General features: G+C 44.6%; 1 protein-coding gene across 1 annotated transcript in view; it reads left to right on the forward strand.

Moving 5' to 3' along the window:
• Nucleotides 1–10,508, forward strand: part of LOC138569034 (sperm microtubule associated protein 1-like) — a 63,225-nt gene extending 52,717 nt beyond the window's left edge. Inside the window, exons 2-3 of the mRNA XM_069646745.1 lie at nucleotides 4,485–4,584; nucleotides 10,345–10,508. Coding sequence (XP_069502846.1) covers nucleotides 4,485–4,584; nucleotides 10,345–10,496 — 252 coding nt within the window. The 3' untranslated portion in view covers nucleotides 10,497–10,508. The remainder of the gene's footprint in view (nucleotides 1–4,484; nucleotides 4,585–10,344) is intronic.
• The last annotated feature ends 7,038 nt before the right edge of the window (nucleotides 10,509–17,546 follow it).

Consider the following 17,546-nt stretch of genomic DNA (forward strand, 5'->3'; position numbering starts at 1 on the left):
CCAGTCGTGCTAGTGCCCAAAGCAGAAACCAGTGAGTTAAGGTTATGTGTGGACTATAGGGCACTGAATGCAGTCACCAAGACTGATGCCCATTCTTTACCCAGGGCAGATGAACTGGTGCATAAACTTGGAGCAGCCAAGTTCCTCAGTACATTTGACTTGACCTCATGCTATTGGAAAATAGCACTAACAGACCATGCCGAGGAGAAAACTGCATTTTCCACCGCAGGAGGCTTATACCAGTTTAGGGTTATGCCTTTTCGACTAAAGAATGTACCTGTTACATTCCAAAGCATGGTGAACCTGGTTCTGAATGGGTTAGAGGACTTCTGCATGTCATACTTGGATGACATTCCAATGTTAGCCCTACTTGGGAAGACCATCTTCATCACCTAGGATATGTATTGCACTTTCTTGAACATGCCCATCTGACCATAAAGGCAAGTAAATGTCAAATTGGTCAGAGTAAAGTGGCCTACTTTGGGCATGAGGTAGGTGAGAGCTTTTCTAGGTCTTGAAGGGTACTTCTGGAATTTCATTGAATATTATGGGAGCATAGCTTCTCCCCTAAATGCCATCTGCTCTCCAGAATTTGCTAAGAAGGTCAGATGGAATGAGGAGTGTGCCAAGGCATTTGAAGCGCTGGAAAAGGGCCTCTGTAAAGCTCCAGTCATAAGAGCACCTGATTATACCCAATCCTTTGTTGTACAGACAGATCCCTCAAATACAGGAATAGATTCAGTCTTAAGCCAACAGGATGAGCAAGGAAAGGAACGCCCTATTTTACTTCATCAGTAGAAAACTGAAGGACCAGTTCTATGGTTCTATGGGCAACCATAGAACGTGAGTGTTGTGCCATTGTGTGGTTGTTGAAGAAGTTTAGGCCATACTTGTATGGTTCTACTTTCCATATTCAAACTGTTCACCAAACCTTGAGATGGTTAATGCAAATGAAGGTGGAAAATCCTAAATTACTAAGATGGTCTATCATGTTCCAAGGGTTTGATTTTACCATTGAGCATGTGCCAGGATGCAATCACCACATTGCTGATGGTCTCTCAAGAAAGTATGAATGACTTGAACAAGAGATTAATTCAGGAGGGGATTAAATCCTCCTGTCCCTTAGTCTGGGGGGGGGGGGTGGGGTACATGTGTTAGGGAGAATGTTCATTTCTGTGCCAATTCGCTTAAACCTTAGAGACCCCCAGGTCTTTTTCTGGATGCAGGGCTTTTTTCATTGGTACTCCTGAGTGAGTGGACTTAACCCCCACTCCCTGTTTTTCTGACTAGCATTTTGTGTTTCTTACTGTTTAATGGAGTCTGGTAAACTCCATAGGCATCTGCTTTTTGCATGGTGACACACAGCACCTTTTGTGCAGTGCCACTGAGAAGTCCCTTTAACTCCTCTTATTGTTTAAATACATTTTATTGGGTGTACTACTGTTCCCAAGAATAGTAAGATGACTTTTGTCTTACTAACCTTTTCTTTTGTGGGTCAAGCACACACTGCCCAATTTGGAGTGCTGGGGGGTTACATAGTAACACCTTAAGCCACTTCTCATGTAACATTCTGTTACACTAACTAACTTGAATGGCTGGTGGCAGTGGTTTCTTTTTTACTATCTGTGTTCCATGTATCTGCAGGCTCATTTCTCAGCTGCAGTACCGTACCCAAGGGTGAACATTTTTCCAAAATGGCCCTGGCCTTCTTTTTTCGCCATTTCTTGTCAGTTAGTTCTTTCAAGGCATTTACTCTGTTGTTGAATAAGGTTTTAGTCCTTTGTGCATTTTGCCGTTGGCGGGCATCAGCCCTCAAGCCTGTCCAGTGTGTCTGGAAAGGCAGGAAGTGAGGGAGCTTACTGAAACATCCCTGTCCTTTGTCTCTAGGTGTGCCTGAGTGAAACCAGTTCTGAATGGCCGGCTGGCTGTCCGCAGGGACAGCCACCTTGCTGGGTGATTGACAGCCATAGGGCTTTGAATGAATGGAAACTAGCTTTAAAGGGGATGTTTTTGGGACTATAGGCAGAGTCAACCATTGGAAGACAAAATCCAATGAAGAAGATTTAAAGAGACACAGCACACTCCTGGACCATGAAGTGCCTGATGAAGCCCTGCAACTGTGCTGACACCATTTACGTTTTGAATGGGAAGACCCACAAGGGGCGACTTCCTCCCTTGGGCTAGTGCGACCAAGAAGTCTTGAGACTAGCTTCATTTTGGCGTAACTCCCGACTTGCTGTGACTTTTCAAGGGTGCAGAATGCCTTTGGACCCCTGGCTATCATTGAGTGCTTTGTCTTTGGAAGTGTGAATCCAGCCAAAAATGTGTGGGCATCCAGAAGACCCTACAAACACAGGAAATCTTCATCCAGAATTCTCTCACCAGAGTTCAGGACTGGGTGATCAAGTAACTTCCAACGAGAACTGTTTGTTCCGCTTTGGCACTGAGAAAAATATGTCAAAACCACAACAAGCTGCTGAATCAAGGAGAATCCATTGCTGCAGAGTCCCTCTCTCGAGTGCTGCTGCAGTATCCCGCCAGACGTCCTTCTGTTCATAACCACAATCATGGACCAGGAACAAGGGTCTGCTACACTGCAACAGGAAGTCATCCAGCTGGAACCAATTCTTCAATTCTCAAGTACTGTGGGGCTTGAGGTACATCTACCTTTTGCCATTTGTGTTGCGTCCTAGCTTGGGGAGTACTATTTTAAAACCTTTTGAGTTAACTCAACTCAGTTAACTCACCTGCACTGGCCCCCCAGCTTGTGCTTCTTCAAGGTGGCTCCTCTTGAGCTTTTGTGATTTTTCTACTGACTACTGACTATTTGAAAACGTTTCCTAAGAAGTGAGCATCAGAACTTTGAACTGGCCCATTGACTTTGGCTGTCTTGGCTCCCTAAGGGCACCCTACTTAACCCATTGGCCTTGGCAGTGCTTGTTCCCTTACAAGTTTTAATTGTTGAACACTATTATTGCTGTGATAAAAGACTGCTACATCCCTCTGGGGTGAATTTAACTTGTTTACCACTTACAAAGTATGTTCTGATCTAACTTTAACTTTTCCTGCCTTGAAACTCAATATTGTAATAGTGATCTCAAATAAGTGCTAATATTGAATCCTAACTTTTCATATTAATGTTCCTATTAGTTGTTGCTTTTTAAAGATTGTTTAATTATACTTGTGTACATATCAATATATATATATACTATAACTTTCAGGGTGTGTTTACTTCGATATCTGTATTTACTAATTTCATTGTACAGCCCTACTGCTCACATTACCCATCTTAAGATAAGCCTGGCTGCTCAGTCACTCTACCAACGTGTGTAGTATAGGCCAATATTAAAAGGTGGGTTACCTAATACCAAGAGATAAGTCTTGTAAAGTCCCACACCAAGTGGACTCTACAAATTCTTACATAACAACTACACCATGGGGAGGGTGGAGAGGAGCATTTGTTTTTTATTAGGCATTTCAGCGATTGGAAATAGGATTTTATCAACCATCATAAGACAATGGGCCTCGTTCATGGCAAACAGTGCATTGCATATTTGCAGATATTACAAATGTCGAAGAGAGGTACTGTAGGATAAACCATTCATTGAGTGAATACAGTCCTGTTGTGCACGTAAAATAGTCATTTTCCATAAGAGGGGAAGGATAATTTCACCTGTATGAAAACTGCCTAAAGAAGGGACCAATACAGTCTCAGAAGCTTCCCAACAACTGTCTTTGTATCAATACTACTAAAAGTCCTCTCTACCCACCCAGAAATCAAGAACATTGTCACTGTGCAGGCTTTTAAATCAGCCCTAAAGTGTCAACACAACCTGGAAGGGGTCCTCACCCCCCCTGCATTCTCATAGCATCACTGACTCTTTTACCCCTTCAGCGTATTTCTCATTGTACACGTGTGTGGATATTGTTTCATTCCTGTAAAATGTAGCTCTGTAACCCTCTGTTGGTCTGTATCTTCCTCGTGTACGCACCAATGTTCTTCCTTCCTCCACTACACACTCTTTGCCAGTAATACTCTGTGTCCCCTTCCAGTGCAAATAACATGGGTGTTCTCTGTTCTGTTTGTCTACTTTTGTGAAGTGTTTCCTGATGAAGCACTTTTCTTCTGTTTTGAATATTGAATAAAATACATATAAAAAAATGATTGCATGTCTGTAAGCCTTACAGAGGTATCACAGGTCCAAACGTGCTACTGTTTACTTTCTTTTGTGGAAAAAAGGACAAGCCTTTACGTTTGTTTTAATCATGGTGTCAAGTGGCCGGGAAATCCATCGCTTGGCAGATGGCCAGCCTGCGCCTGCCTGCGTTTTTATTTTCACGGCGGAGGCATTTGACTTATGGAAGGAAAGCTGACAATAACAGAGGCCACAGCCAAATCTCTCTGCTTAAGTTGTCTTTTTTTCTACAGTGTAAAAAATTGCTTTTATAGTGAAAAAAGTAATACATAACATTGAATTTTACAGTCAAAGGGAGGAACCTCGATCTATGGGGAGCTTGCAGACTACTTCCAGCGCCAAGGAGCAGCAGCCATATATTTACGAAACAGGAACTCTATCGGCGCAGGTAAACTTATATTACATTGTATTCGGTGTTCATTGGTTGAAATAGGCACACAATGAAAGTGATACAAATGACTGGTGCTAAATATATGCATTTAACGTCCCTGTTAAACAAGCAATCCACATCAGTCCGTCACAAACAACCACTGTAGCTTAGAATAAGGTGAGCAGTTGTACATATAGTTTTTTACACGGCATGTTAACCCCAAAGATTATGAAACATTTCACCAAATAATGCAGACTTGATAAAACTTTTTTAGTTTTGGCACAAGTGAAAACTATAGCCCAACACATTTTCACTGAAATACATCAATTAAATGAATAAAACAAACAAACAAACAAACAATGGGGAGAGAGATGCTGTGTGAGAAGGGACACACTGCTTGCGGGTGTTGTTTTGTTATTTCCCTTCTCAGTGACTGTGCAGGGCCATTCTAATCTCTATGGCCATGGCCGCCCAATGCCTGCCCTTCCCTGCTCAACACACATCCTCCTGGGATCTCTTTGTGTTAGCCCTATCAAGCAGAGATATCACATTTTGGCCTATCAATTTTATTAATGAGCAATCTGCTGAAAGTTAATGGCTTAATTGCAGGTGCATATGTGCTACCTGGTGTAATTACGGGTTTGTACCTTTTTACCGAATATAATGGTTTGCATGAACGCCCCCGCACCCCCGATTTCTTTTTTTTTTTACAATGCTACCACCAAAGGTTCGAACACCAAACGTTCGAACCTTTGGTGGTAGCATTGTAAAAAAAAAAAAGAAATCGGGGGTGCGCGTCTACCGCATCGCCCCGCTCACTATACTTTATGGTATAGTGAGTGGGGGTTGCGGGGGACACCCCGCAGCCTTCTGTAAAAATATTTTTAAAACAGGGGCCGCGGGGGTGTCCCCCGCAACACCCCGCTCACTATACTTTACAGTATATTGAGCGGGAGTTGCGGGGGGAAACCCTGCAGCCTTCCGTAAAAAAAAAAAAAAAAGACCCTGTGGCGCCGGTTCCCGATCACGGAAGTGAAAGGGAACTGGCGCCGCAGGGACCCAGCGTGAAGAAGAAGGTAAGTGGGGTTTGTTTATGATAGGGGTGTGGGTGGGGTGGGGGTGTGTTGAGGGTGTGGGTGGGGGGGTGTCATGGGTGGGTGTGTTGTGGGTATGAGTGGGGGTGTGGGTATGTACGTGTGTTCGCATGGGAAAGGTGCAAACTTTTGGAAGTCTGCACCTTTCTCATGCAAACTTTCCGGCCGCGGGACATTCAGCCGCAGTCGGATCACGTAGATCCGTAATTACAATGTCTAAACCAAGTTTACTGTCAGCAATTTGATTTATATCTGTTCCTGGTACTGAAGGCCTGTTAAAAACAAGCACTGACAAAACCACCAGTTTGCTATTACATAGGCATTTGCCAGGCACTGCTATCATATAAAGAGGTAATCACACCGTCGTCTTGCAGCTGTTGCCATTGTATGGCCAGGTAGTACTATTATGGCCATGCCTAGCAAATGCCTATCCCAAGCCTACACAAAAGTCAACATTGTTTGCTTTGACGATGCTTGTTGTTATTTCAATTGGCCGCTGATATATTAGTCATGTTTCCTTTTTTGTGGATGCAAGTGGAAGGAAATTGTAGTTTACTTTTTTAAAGACACTTTTTCATGAGCGTACAGACATAGAGGTGAAGGGCAAAGCAGTGAAAACCCCATATGCTTTTAATGGGTGCAGTAGAAGACCAAAGCAGTGAGAACCCCAAGCGCATTTAGTAAGTGGAGGAGTAGGCCAACGCACTGAGAACAACATATGCATTTAGTAAGTGGAGGAGTAGGCCAAGACACTGAGAACACCATATGCATTTGTTAGACATACAAGAAAGCCACATTATTGGCCACCCAATGTGCTTTTAGCAAATGAAAGAGAAAGCAAACACAATGAGAACCTCATTTGCATTTAGTAAACAGAGGCGAATGCAAAAACACTGAAAGTCCCACATGCATTTGTAAAGCGTTGGAGAAGTTAAAAACCCTGAGAACGCCATGTGCATTTAGGAGGTGAAGGAGAAGGGGCCCAAAGCAGTGGGAACTCCTTATGCATTTAGTAGGTGGCAGAGAAGGCCAAAGCCCTGAGAACCCCTTTTGCCCGCCCATGTATTTAGTTGGAGGAACAAAAGGCACCAACAACTTAAGTTGCACTTAATAGGCAAAAAAGAAAGCCAAAACATTGAGATCCTACATGCGTTTAATAGGTGTAGGAGAAGGCTGAGCCAGACATGGGTGTTGTGGAACACAGGCTTGCCCAGCATGACTAGTGATGAGCTGGAGTGCCATCCGACAGTGTTACTTAGATGAGCTGTCTTCTTAGAGAGGTTAACATTACACTGCCTGCCTCCTCCTTGACAAGCATACCCTCCAGCAAGCTGGTGAAGTTCCAAACCTGTGACCAGATAGGCAGTAAGGCTAGGGGTGGGGATGTTTTCAGAGCCGGCTTTACCCTTTTGAGGAAAGCCCAACCCTTCCTTGACCCTCCTGCATGTGGAAGCAATGCTGCTGAGGCCCCAATCCCCTACTCCTGAGCCCCCTATAATGTACTGTCCCTCAGCTTACCCCCAGCCAAGGTCTCCCATCCTGCTTTCTCTTTCTGAAATAACCCCCACCCACACACACAGTCCCATTTACCTGCATCCCTCCAATACCAGGGTCCATAACAAACCATTCAACACCTACCCCTCTCCCTGATCTTTCACTGAACAGGCTGCCAGTTGTTCTGATGCAACTTATCACCTTATGGGCACAATTGCCGATTTAAAGCACGATTACCGCCAGCGGGAAATCCGCTGGCGGTAATAGCGCTAATTTTCCCCATTGGGCCCAATGGGGAATGGGCAATAACCCTTCCGCCAAACCCCTGATCCGGCGCTAATAGCGCCGGGGGTTTGGCGGTAGGGCTATTAGCGCCGGTGCTAATAGCGCTGACGTTACCGCCCAACTCATGATGAGGCCAATAGATTCAGCTTTTCTTATTTTAATCAAGGGTGTGCTCCAACTGAATCTCACTCCTTGGGCCTCATCACATGTTGGGCGGCGTGGTAAAAATGCAGCGATAATAGCGTTGCCGCCACATTACCATACCGTCCAATCACGAGTTTGGGGGAATATTGTTGGATTCACCTCCAGCTTTTGGAAGTGCACCGACTTTCCACCCACTTTCGGTGCAATTACCATGGTGCAATTACTGCCACAGTAATAGCGCCAAAATGCCCCATTGAGTCCTATGGACTCAGACTCAAAACAATAGGGACTTACACTGCCACTGGTAATCCGGCGGTAATACCACGGGACCAAGTGGCGCTAAAAGTAATTGCATTGGGTGGTATTCTGGCAGATTTACAGCTGGGATACTGTGCAACTTGTGATGAGGCCCCTTGACCTCTCAAGCATTTGTCCAACAGCCCAATGCCCAACAGCCTTTGGTTGTTCTATTCCAGTTCTTTGTCTGCCCATTTCCTGTTTTATTCCAGCATGGCACACGGCACCAGTACCTGCTCAGTATGGAGGATGCATCCATGTTTCTTTCATGAATCTCTGGAATTCATCAAAGAAACACATTGTTTTTTCATCAAAGGACAATTTCAGGAAAAAAGACATCATTGTGATGGAAGACACATCAGAATCATAAGCTGTGAGTGAACCTGAGGTTTGAAGAATCGGGTTTAGGATATTGTTACTGATGAGGCTTGTTGAAATACCCATCTGTGCTAAAGTCTCATCGTATGGGCCACCTGTGGGAATACGAGGGTCTACGGCGGCTGTGGATGCAAGGCCAAGAACTACGCAGAGGCGGTACACAAGAGATCTCCCAGTGTCCTACCACCACTCACAAACAATCCTTCCTCATTAGAACAGATATATCTACCAGGTAAACTTTACCTCTTAATCATGGAGACTGGAGAATGGAAGGTGCCCCTTCATTTCACACATCAATCCAATATCACTTGCTAGCAATTTACTTGTTGCACACCTTGCTGTTCACGCATTTCCAGGGCCGGAGCTGCACAGATTTTGCATAATGAGGCGAAGACAAGTAAGGTCTGGGTTTATTGGGAAACCCACCTTGTTCATTGGTTTTAGAGCAGCCATTTTCAAAGCCCTTCCCTTAAACAGTCTGCAGTGAAAACCCATGAACACCCATTAACCTTGATGAGAGAGTGATGAGACCCGGAGAGAGTGTTCCCATTGAAGCGCTACACCTCTCATGTGACCTACTTCTGGGTCCTCAACACTGCCCCAATCTCTATGTTACCAAACTGAAGTGGTCACGCTGCCTGGGGGGAAGCCACTGCTCAAGTCAGGCTTTACGCAGAAGAGCTATGCATCAGTGAGATTACGTCTGCCTTGCTCCAAAATGATGGCTAGGGATTTTAACCCTCTGTTATCAAAGGGAAAGGAATAATTGAATCTTATCATGTAATAAGGGGAAATGATATGTATCAGCTTGTTAATCAATGAGGAAAACTCAGTACACCCAACAGCCACTCAAGAACAATACCTATCCAGTTCCAGACCCCGCACAGAGAGATGCTAGAAAGGCACCAATCAGAAAATGTACTGAATGGGCAAGCGAATCAAGAAGACCTCACTGTATGGAGATGAGCCATCTCAGATTAACACATGGATGTGAGAGGAGCAGAGAATGAGCCAAGAGGAAGACAGAAAGCTGCCGATTTGCTGAGGACTGCACCTCAGGCACTGGTTAAGATCAGGACCTGGAGCTGGAACCCATTGAGCCATCCTCTATCTACTCTTTGGTATATTGACGACACAGGGCCCAGTAGAAGCTGTAACCTGAAAGATAAGCAGGTACAAACACAGCCAAATTACCTGTCATGTGGATAGGTTTCCACTCAGACAGGTCTACAACCGCGTTTAGCTCACTGTAATTTTCTCTCAGAGGAGAAATATTCGTTTCTTTATCAGCCTGGTCCCACCCACCCGGACAGTCCAGCACCAAAATGCTAGGCAATTCTCTGAACAAGAGTACCAAAAGCAACCCCAGAGACATGTTCTAAGCTTGTTGGGCCCCACCAGTGAGGTGAAACTGTGCCTCTCTAACCACCATGATGGTCCATGTCTGCATTACCCGTGGTAATTTAGGATTAAACCCCAATTATTACAAAATTAGCAAAGGTACAGGAGCCCCTTTACTGAGAATGTACACAGCCCAATGACCTGTTTCATCGGTAGGTTCTGTTCAGGTGGGTCCCCAACCACGTTCTAGTCCTTTATACATTTTATAGGGGAGAAATAGCTATTTGCATATCAGTCTGACCCCCACCCACCTGAGCAGTCTGTCACCAAAATGCTAGCTTATTAAATACCAGTGGCTTGACAGAGCAAATCTAGGCAGAAAAATGTTTTTAAATAAAAAGTCATGGATTGTTAACATATGAGAACAAAATAAGGAAAACCCAACTGTAGCTATTATTACCAAAGACAAATACTCATCAAATGTGTGCTATATCGACATTGAAGAAGCACATATAAATAATATTAAAATAATACCTCAATAATAATCCATATTTAGTGAATAGATGGCAGCACAAACAAGCAATGTTGATGCAACGGGTGTTGAAACAATCTACGAAGTACAGGAACTATGCAATGTACACACTCCTTGTATGCTTACTTGAAATATCGCTTGTATGTCACGTTGCAAAAATATGTAAATTCCTGGTCAAAACAACTCATAACAATCATTTGTCTTTTCATCCAGGACACTCGACAGAAAATTTGAAAGGCCATGGCTTTACTTCCATAAAACCTATCTTTGGGTACAACGGTAACTATGGATACAGGAGGAACATCCCAACCCTCCGCAGCATGCCCTCATCTTTTGGGCTTGTAACCAACTCACCAATAAATTGACACTTTACGAGGCTTTGTTATCTAACCTAAATAACTTCCGATCTTATAAAAAATAGAATCTGTGTGTACTTGATGTAAACAATGGCACTAGGCCTTCAACTGCACTGAATATGCATACTGCTTGCACAAAAAGGTTCTCCCTCTCTGACGTATGGAAAATGGGTGGGATTTCTAACTTCGTTAAGCATTGATCTCGCCAAAATCATTGTCAGGAAATAAGGGTACAGGGGGCACGAGATAAATGTCCATAAAGCTAAACAATGGGTCAACATGTAACTAACTATCTTTGTACACATTTATCTACTGTGTGTGGCTGCCTTCTTTCCTCTACATAGGTTGTCTCCTTTGTCATCATGTCTTGCTTAAGTGACAGGGACCACCACCACGGGGAACTCTGTAGCAGGGGCGCCAGAGTCATAAAGGTTAAATGTCACCACCTTTTACCCAACACTAGGAGTGACCAACAGAATTACTGAAGCCTTAAAGTTGCGCCGGTACCCAGATATGGAAATTGGCATCAAGAAGTTCTGAAATAGACTGAGGTATTGTTCACAATCACAAATGACTAGGAATCTCAGCATGTGACACCCATCATTGGGAACATTTGTAAAACAGTTTGTTTTGAATGACCAAAAAATTGTCCCTGCAAAACCTATTGTGTACAAATACAACAAACACTATGGCACGGGACTTTGTGCTTTGCATAGTTAATGTTTCTTTAATCACTGTTGTAACAAAGGACAACGTGAAGGAATGAAAAGGTATTGCAGAATATGCTCTCTCCTTCTCTGCTTCTTTTTTTATTTACTCTCCCTCCCCATTGCTAACACCACTCTGTGTCCCCTTTGGTGATGTTACATATCTTGATTGCGCAATCTACTAGAAGACAGCAGTAGCCATGTATTTTTCAACTGTGCCTCTTTAGTCAGAGTGATTATTTTTTATATCTACTGTTAAATGCACATTACTGTATTGCCCATGTTACAGCAATAATCGATTCACTAAATTAATTTAGAAAAATGTGGTGTTTGCTAATTTAGTCCAAAATGTCCCTCTTTTGAAACAACCCAACACTTAAATAAATGGTTCAGTTCATGTAGGGTTGCGGAGTGACTGTCGAGTGTTTGGTAGTGTAGGCACTGATTGACATCTCCATGATGGCACCCAGGGCATAGCGATGCACTGTGCTGTAATTAAGCGTACATACTCCTTTACCTGATCCAATACTAGAGCACTGGTAGTATAGTGGAACAGGTAGCAATCAGATTTGTGAGCTGTATTCCAACCTCTCCACCTGTGCACTATATAAGTAGTATGATCTAAAATGACCTAGAATGAAAACACACTGCTTGAATGCATAAAATACAATTAAATTTATAAAATTGAAGTGGTAATTGGGGCCACCCATGCGAGCTGGTTTTTAACATTTCAACCAGTGCTCTGCCTTTTTATCTGTTTTTAGTTTACTTGAATGCAAAGTGACCACATGTCAAGAGCCTGCGTTTGTAGGGCAATCTTTCAGCACACATATCACGTCTCTCCTTCTGGCTGTTTTCGTTAATCCACACACTGCTCTTCCATCCCCTCCTCCACAACATAAATAAAGCATTGGAATTTGGAAAAATGGACATTAGAAAACAAGTACATGAAAAGCTGAACACATTAAAAAGTAAAAGAGTGCTTAATCTCCACGCTGAATCTGTTGGTAGTCTTCATGACCATCGGTCTGGCTTCAGAGCTGCCAGAAGCACGGAAACTGCTCTCCTGAACATCTGTGAGGACCTGCTCTCAAACCTTGACTCTAACACTCCTTGTGTTCTCATTTTGCTCGACCTCTCTTCTGCCTTTGACACTGTCAACCACACCATCCTGCTCAACCGTCTTCGTGATAACCTGGGTATCACTGGTCAGGCTCTGGCGTGGCTGACCTCCTTCCTCTCCAATCGACCCTCCCAGGTCCAACTGGGTTCCTTCCTCTCTGAAATCTTTTTCTCTACCTGTGGTGTCCCCCAGGGATCTAACCTCTCCCCCTGGTTGTTCAACCAGTATCTGGCACTTCTTGCTCACCGCATCGCCGCTCTCTGTCCCAACTTTCAGTGCTACGCGGATGATACTCAGCTCATTTTCAGGCTACCCTCGGCCTCCTCTTCCCCTTCCCTCATCTCTGACTGTCTTTTTGCTATCCAGGAATGGTGTGCCGCCAACGACCTCTGCCTTAATGCCAGTAAGACTGAGATTCTACTCATCGGCACACCCACTCCCTCCTTCCCTGCAGCTCTCTGGCCGGCCTCTCTTGGCCCTCTTCCTGCTCCTACCTGCAAGGCAAAAAACCTCGGGGTCATCTTCGACTCCACACTCTCTTTCTCTCCTCACATCTCTGACGTCTCTAAGAAGTCACACTACCAGCTACACCTCCTCAGAGGTATCCTTCCTTTCCTCTCCTTCCCCCAGAAGCTCACTGTCTCCAGAGTCCTGGTTCTCTCAAAGCTGGACTACTGTAACAGCCTCTATCCAAATCTTCCTGCCTCTACTCTCCGCCCTTTGCAACTCATCCATAACAGGACTGCAAGACTTGTCCTTGGCCTCAAGCCCAGGGACCGTATCTCTCAGGACTGAAATCACTACACTGGCTCCCAGTGGCTGCGAGGATTAAGTTCAAAACCCTCTGCATTGTCCACAAGGCCTTCTGGGGCCTTGGGCCAAAATACCTTCAACTCTCACTTCCTAAATATCTTCCTTCTCGAGCTCTTCGCTCATCCACCTCCAACTACCTCAGTGTCAGCCGCTTCTCCAAGCAACGAGTTGGGGGCAGATCTCTCTCCGCAGCAGGGGCCTCCCTCTGGAACAGCCTTCCTGCCTCCCTGAAACTTGAGGAGAACCATCTCTGGTTCCGGAAGCACCTCAAAACCTTCCTCTTTGCCTCTGCTTTCTCTCCCTCTCTCTCCTGCTAAAATCACTGAACCTGCACAGAATCTGCAACTGGGCCACTCACCAATCTTGGTCCTTGGCCCAGCCACTCTTCCCTGCACTGCCTACCTGCACTACGGGACTGTCTGTGTTTCCTACAGCCCCTTCTCCCGGCACTTACCTTGCACTTGCCACCAGCTGGCCCTATTATTTATCTTGTATTCTACTAACCATGTACTGCACTTTCCCCTCTCCCCTTCCCCTTGCACTTTTCCCATTACCCTCTACCCTTGCACTTGCGCGATCTGAATGACACCTGGCCTAGTAGGATCGTTATCTGTCTCCCCTTGTTCCTCCCCCCCCCTGCCTCGTTGCGCCTTGAAACACTTGTGTATAGGCGTGTTACAAATGCCATATCATATCATATCATATCATATCGCCTCATGGGGGTTGGATGGCAGCACTCACTGGGACCAATGCAAGCACAATCTCTAGCATTGGCGGCGGCAGTTTCCCTCTGCTGGGAATTCTACATGGTCACATTAACAATTATGTTGTATTAATTGACAGAATAAAAATATGATAACATGAACACAATCATGTTTAAAAAAAATAGGTGCTCGTTGGATGAGTTGCACACCATCCAGGATTCGAATTGCCTGTAGCTGGGAGCCATTTAGCTGCTGCTTGTAGCCTAGAAGAGCCTGGTGAGCTTCACACCAACAGCTGCCAAGAGCTACTCTGGACTCCCCAGACCAGCTGGTACTATTCAAACATACCTACCTGACATTAAATGTGTGGATATTGAAATGTGTGTAAAGGCACATTAGGACAAAGGTACAAGACAGTTAAGGCATAATAGATCATATATAACAGGTAATAGGTGTTAGTGTGGAAGCTAGATGTGGGGCTTGCTAAGTACTACTAGCTCCAGGTTTCCCAGAGGTAGCCTCTGCTTGCTAGCTGATGCCTAACGTGTCCAGGAGCTGCGTTCAGATCCTGCTCATCAAATCCTTATTTCGATCCCTGCAAAATAACATTTGACCTCTTTACAAAATATAGCCAACCACTTCAGGAATATACAGGCTTGGGTTTTTGTATCAACACTCTACTTGATTCTGTGCATCAGTTGAGTTGTACATGTTTGTTTTCTAAAGGCCATTTATTAATGGAATTCTTGATTTGTGATGCTGCCTGGCACATGCTTGCACAGTGATGCATTTTAGTTTATGTATGTTTGTTTGCACATAGTAGTGTAGAGGAATGGACAGGGATTATGAAAAGACAGGTATCAACTGTTTGATCTGCGTCTAAAACTCTCTGCCAGTACAAACAATGTAGCCTACGATGACCTAGGATAATCTACAAGTGCAGCACACTGCTTGATTAAAACATCCTGCAGGGAAGACATTCCTGTCTGATTGGGATACAATTGAAGCCTGGGATACCCTTATGTATCTAACACTGCACCTGTGCTTAAAGCATGGCAGTGCTTCTGGTGTGAGGTAGCTGGGAGATGAGCATAAGGTGCTAGGCAACCTCTACAGAAGGTGCTCTTAAGCACTGAGTATGAAAGATGCCATAGGCCTCGAGAGCTGTCTTTAAATCAACAGTCAGTGGGGCAGTATAATAAGGGGGAAAGCATTGGTCCCCTGAGAGCTCAAATGTCGACATTGTAATGATTCGGATGACTGAGCAGAGAGAGAGTCGCATCTTGACCCACTGTGGCCTGCCCCCCTGAACAGTAGGTGGCGGGATAAATACAGGAATACAATCAAGAGATTGTTAAAGTTGTGGTACAGGAGCTACTAAAAATGACGCCCCTCGCCTCATCACCTTACAATTTACAGCAATGCCCTGAACACAGGAAGGGTCTGCGATGCCACCTTGGCTCTCCTGAAAGCCATTGAACACATTACATCATGACTCAGCATGCGACTATGAAAATGTAACCCCATCTGCCTCATGCTCAGTGAGCTGCACTGGCTACCCAAATAAATATGCATCATGTGCAAGGCACTTTGCATTACCTACAAAACAGTCACAACAAGAAAATTACCATCTCTGTAGGCCAATGCACCACCAGATGCCACAACACTGCCAGGCTTAAAGCACACAACTGCAAGGGGAAAACACTAGGAAACAGGGCTTTTCCTGCTCTAGGCGCCCTATTTCTGGAACAGAACACCAAATCACATAAGTCTGTCCTCCTCCATCCTACCCTTCAGGAAGGACCTGACTACCCTACTCTTCAAAGAACATCCCAACAATCACTGTTCGCTCGACTCAACCCTTCTTCTCCCACTCTGGAACCCCATGTTCTTCCACTATCCATCCCAGCTAACTTTGCAAGCTTGCACCCTGCCTGTAACCGCTCCAAATGCACACCCTACGTGCAGGGCTCCATTACCTCCCAGCTAGCTTTGTGCATTATAAATCCCAGACATAACTACAACCATGCATTCATTTATTCCAGACACTATACATCTAAATTATTCAGTTATTTCAAACAGACTAACTGAAAATTTCCAGTGCAAACTGTGAACCCCACTCTCCCGAGGTCTGAATGGTTTGGTGTAATCCGTTGCAGCTGCCGCATATGGCATTGCCCTCATGTCACGTTGTGCTACCGTGAATGGCTGCAAATGAACTCCACAAAGGATGCATTCTTAGAGAATGAATTTTCAATGCTGCTTTAATAATAAGGTCATGTTATTGTACTGATATTCAGAGTGCTGTAATTTCAGTCTACAGATTTTGAGTTGAACCCTATTCTTCAGGCCTAGATTTGCCTCCTAACCTCAGGAAAGTAAAACGCTGATCACCAGTGGGACCTCGAAGCATTGTATTTGCTTATCATTTTCTGTGCATGTTTTAAGCATCTGGGTCTGTGGCTCGGTGGACTAATGCATCCACTACAGGGACCTATGTTTGACTTCATGGTCACATGCTCGAATCCTGGCAAGTCCACTCAGCCCTAAATCCTTTCCATGTCTATAAAATGAGTACTATTAAGGTGGGTAACAATAAACACCTGTTATTTGAGGAGTAAATGGGCCTCATTCCGAGTTTGGAGGTAAACACGCTGCTATTTGCGGCATGGCTGCCTCCAAACTCGTTCCGATTCCGCCCTGGTGAATGGAGCAATTACCGGTCCATTCCAAGTTTGGCGGGACCGGTAATTCTCCATTCACCAGGGCCCTTCCCCATTCCCATTGAGCCCTCATAGGGCTCAATGGGAATGGGGAAGGCGCTAATAACGGTACCGTAAATTAGGGTACCGTTATTAGCTCTAAAGTCCATTTGTGGGTCCCGTCCTTAACGCCTGCTAAAAGCAGGCGTTAAGGAAGAACTCGCAAAGGGAACTCGTAGTAGGGCGGTAAGGGTTTAATGGCACCAGTCTCTTTACCGGTGACCGTTAACCCTTACCGCCCTACTCGGAATGAGGCCCAATGTCCCCTTTGGAAATACGCCTGTTATGGTTCTCAATATTTCTCTATGGGTTTTCTGGAGTTAATCTGCCACAAGCCCAAAGCGTACCTTCCTCAAATTAAGACTCCACCAAAAATATATATTCATTTATTAACAACAATATTCACAAATAGTTTATCAATTAAATAGTTTGATCCTGTTTTTTTCCAATTTTCTGCACAAAATGCTATTAGGGGTCTCAAATCCTGGAAAATATATCCATCATGTATTACTTTATTGAGTCTTCTTCCCTTGGTATAGTCTGTAGTCTTCAGAGCTTGGAGTTAAGGTCAATGTGGGATAGAATTTCACATAGATCGGCCAATGAAGTCTACTTCCAAGTCTACTGCAAAGGGCTCTCTCTCGAAGCAAATTGGACTTCAGAGTGAACGCAACTAATGAATCTGATTCCAAAGGGTCTTATTCAGGACAATGTACAAAATGTAGTCACTGCAAAGTTTGGGTCAAGTGGGTAGGGGTCATTTTATGACAAAAGAAAACTGCATGCAGTGGACCACCAACGTTAGCTCCCACATGCCATTGGGTCCCCTGCATGCAATTTTAAACATCTACAGGGCACAGTGTGACGGTGAAGAGTGACAGCAGGTGAAATCACCTTTACTCTTCACTTTTACTCTCTGTCTTGTAAAACGAGTAAATGTCACCTGCAAA

The sequence above is a fragment of the Ambystoma mexicanum genome, chromosome 2q, assembly GCF_040938575.1.
Source record: "Ambystoma mexicanum isolate Mex_15411 chromosome 2q, UKY_AmexF1_1, whole genome shotgun sequence".
Lineage (NCBI taxonomy): Eukaryota > Metazoa > Chordata > Amphibia > Caudata > Ambystomatidae > Ambystoma > Ambystoma mexicanum.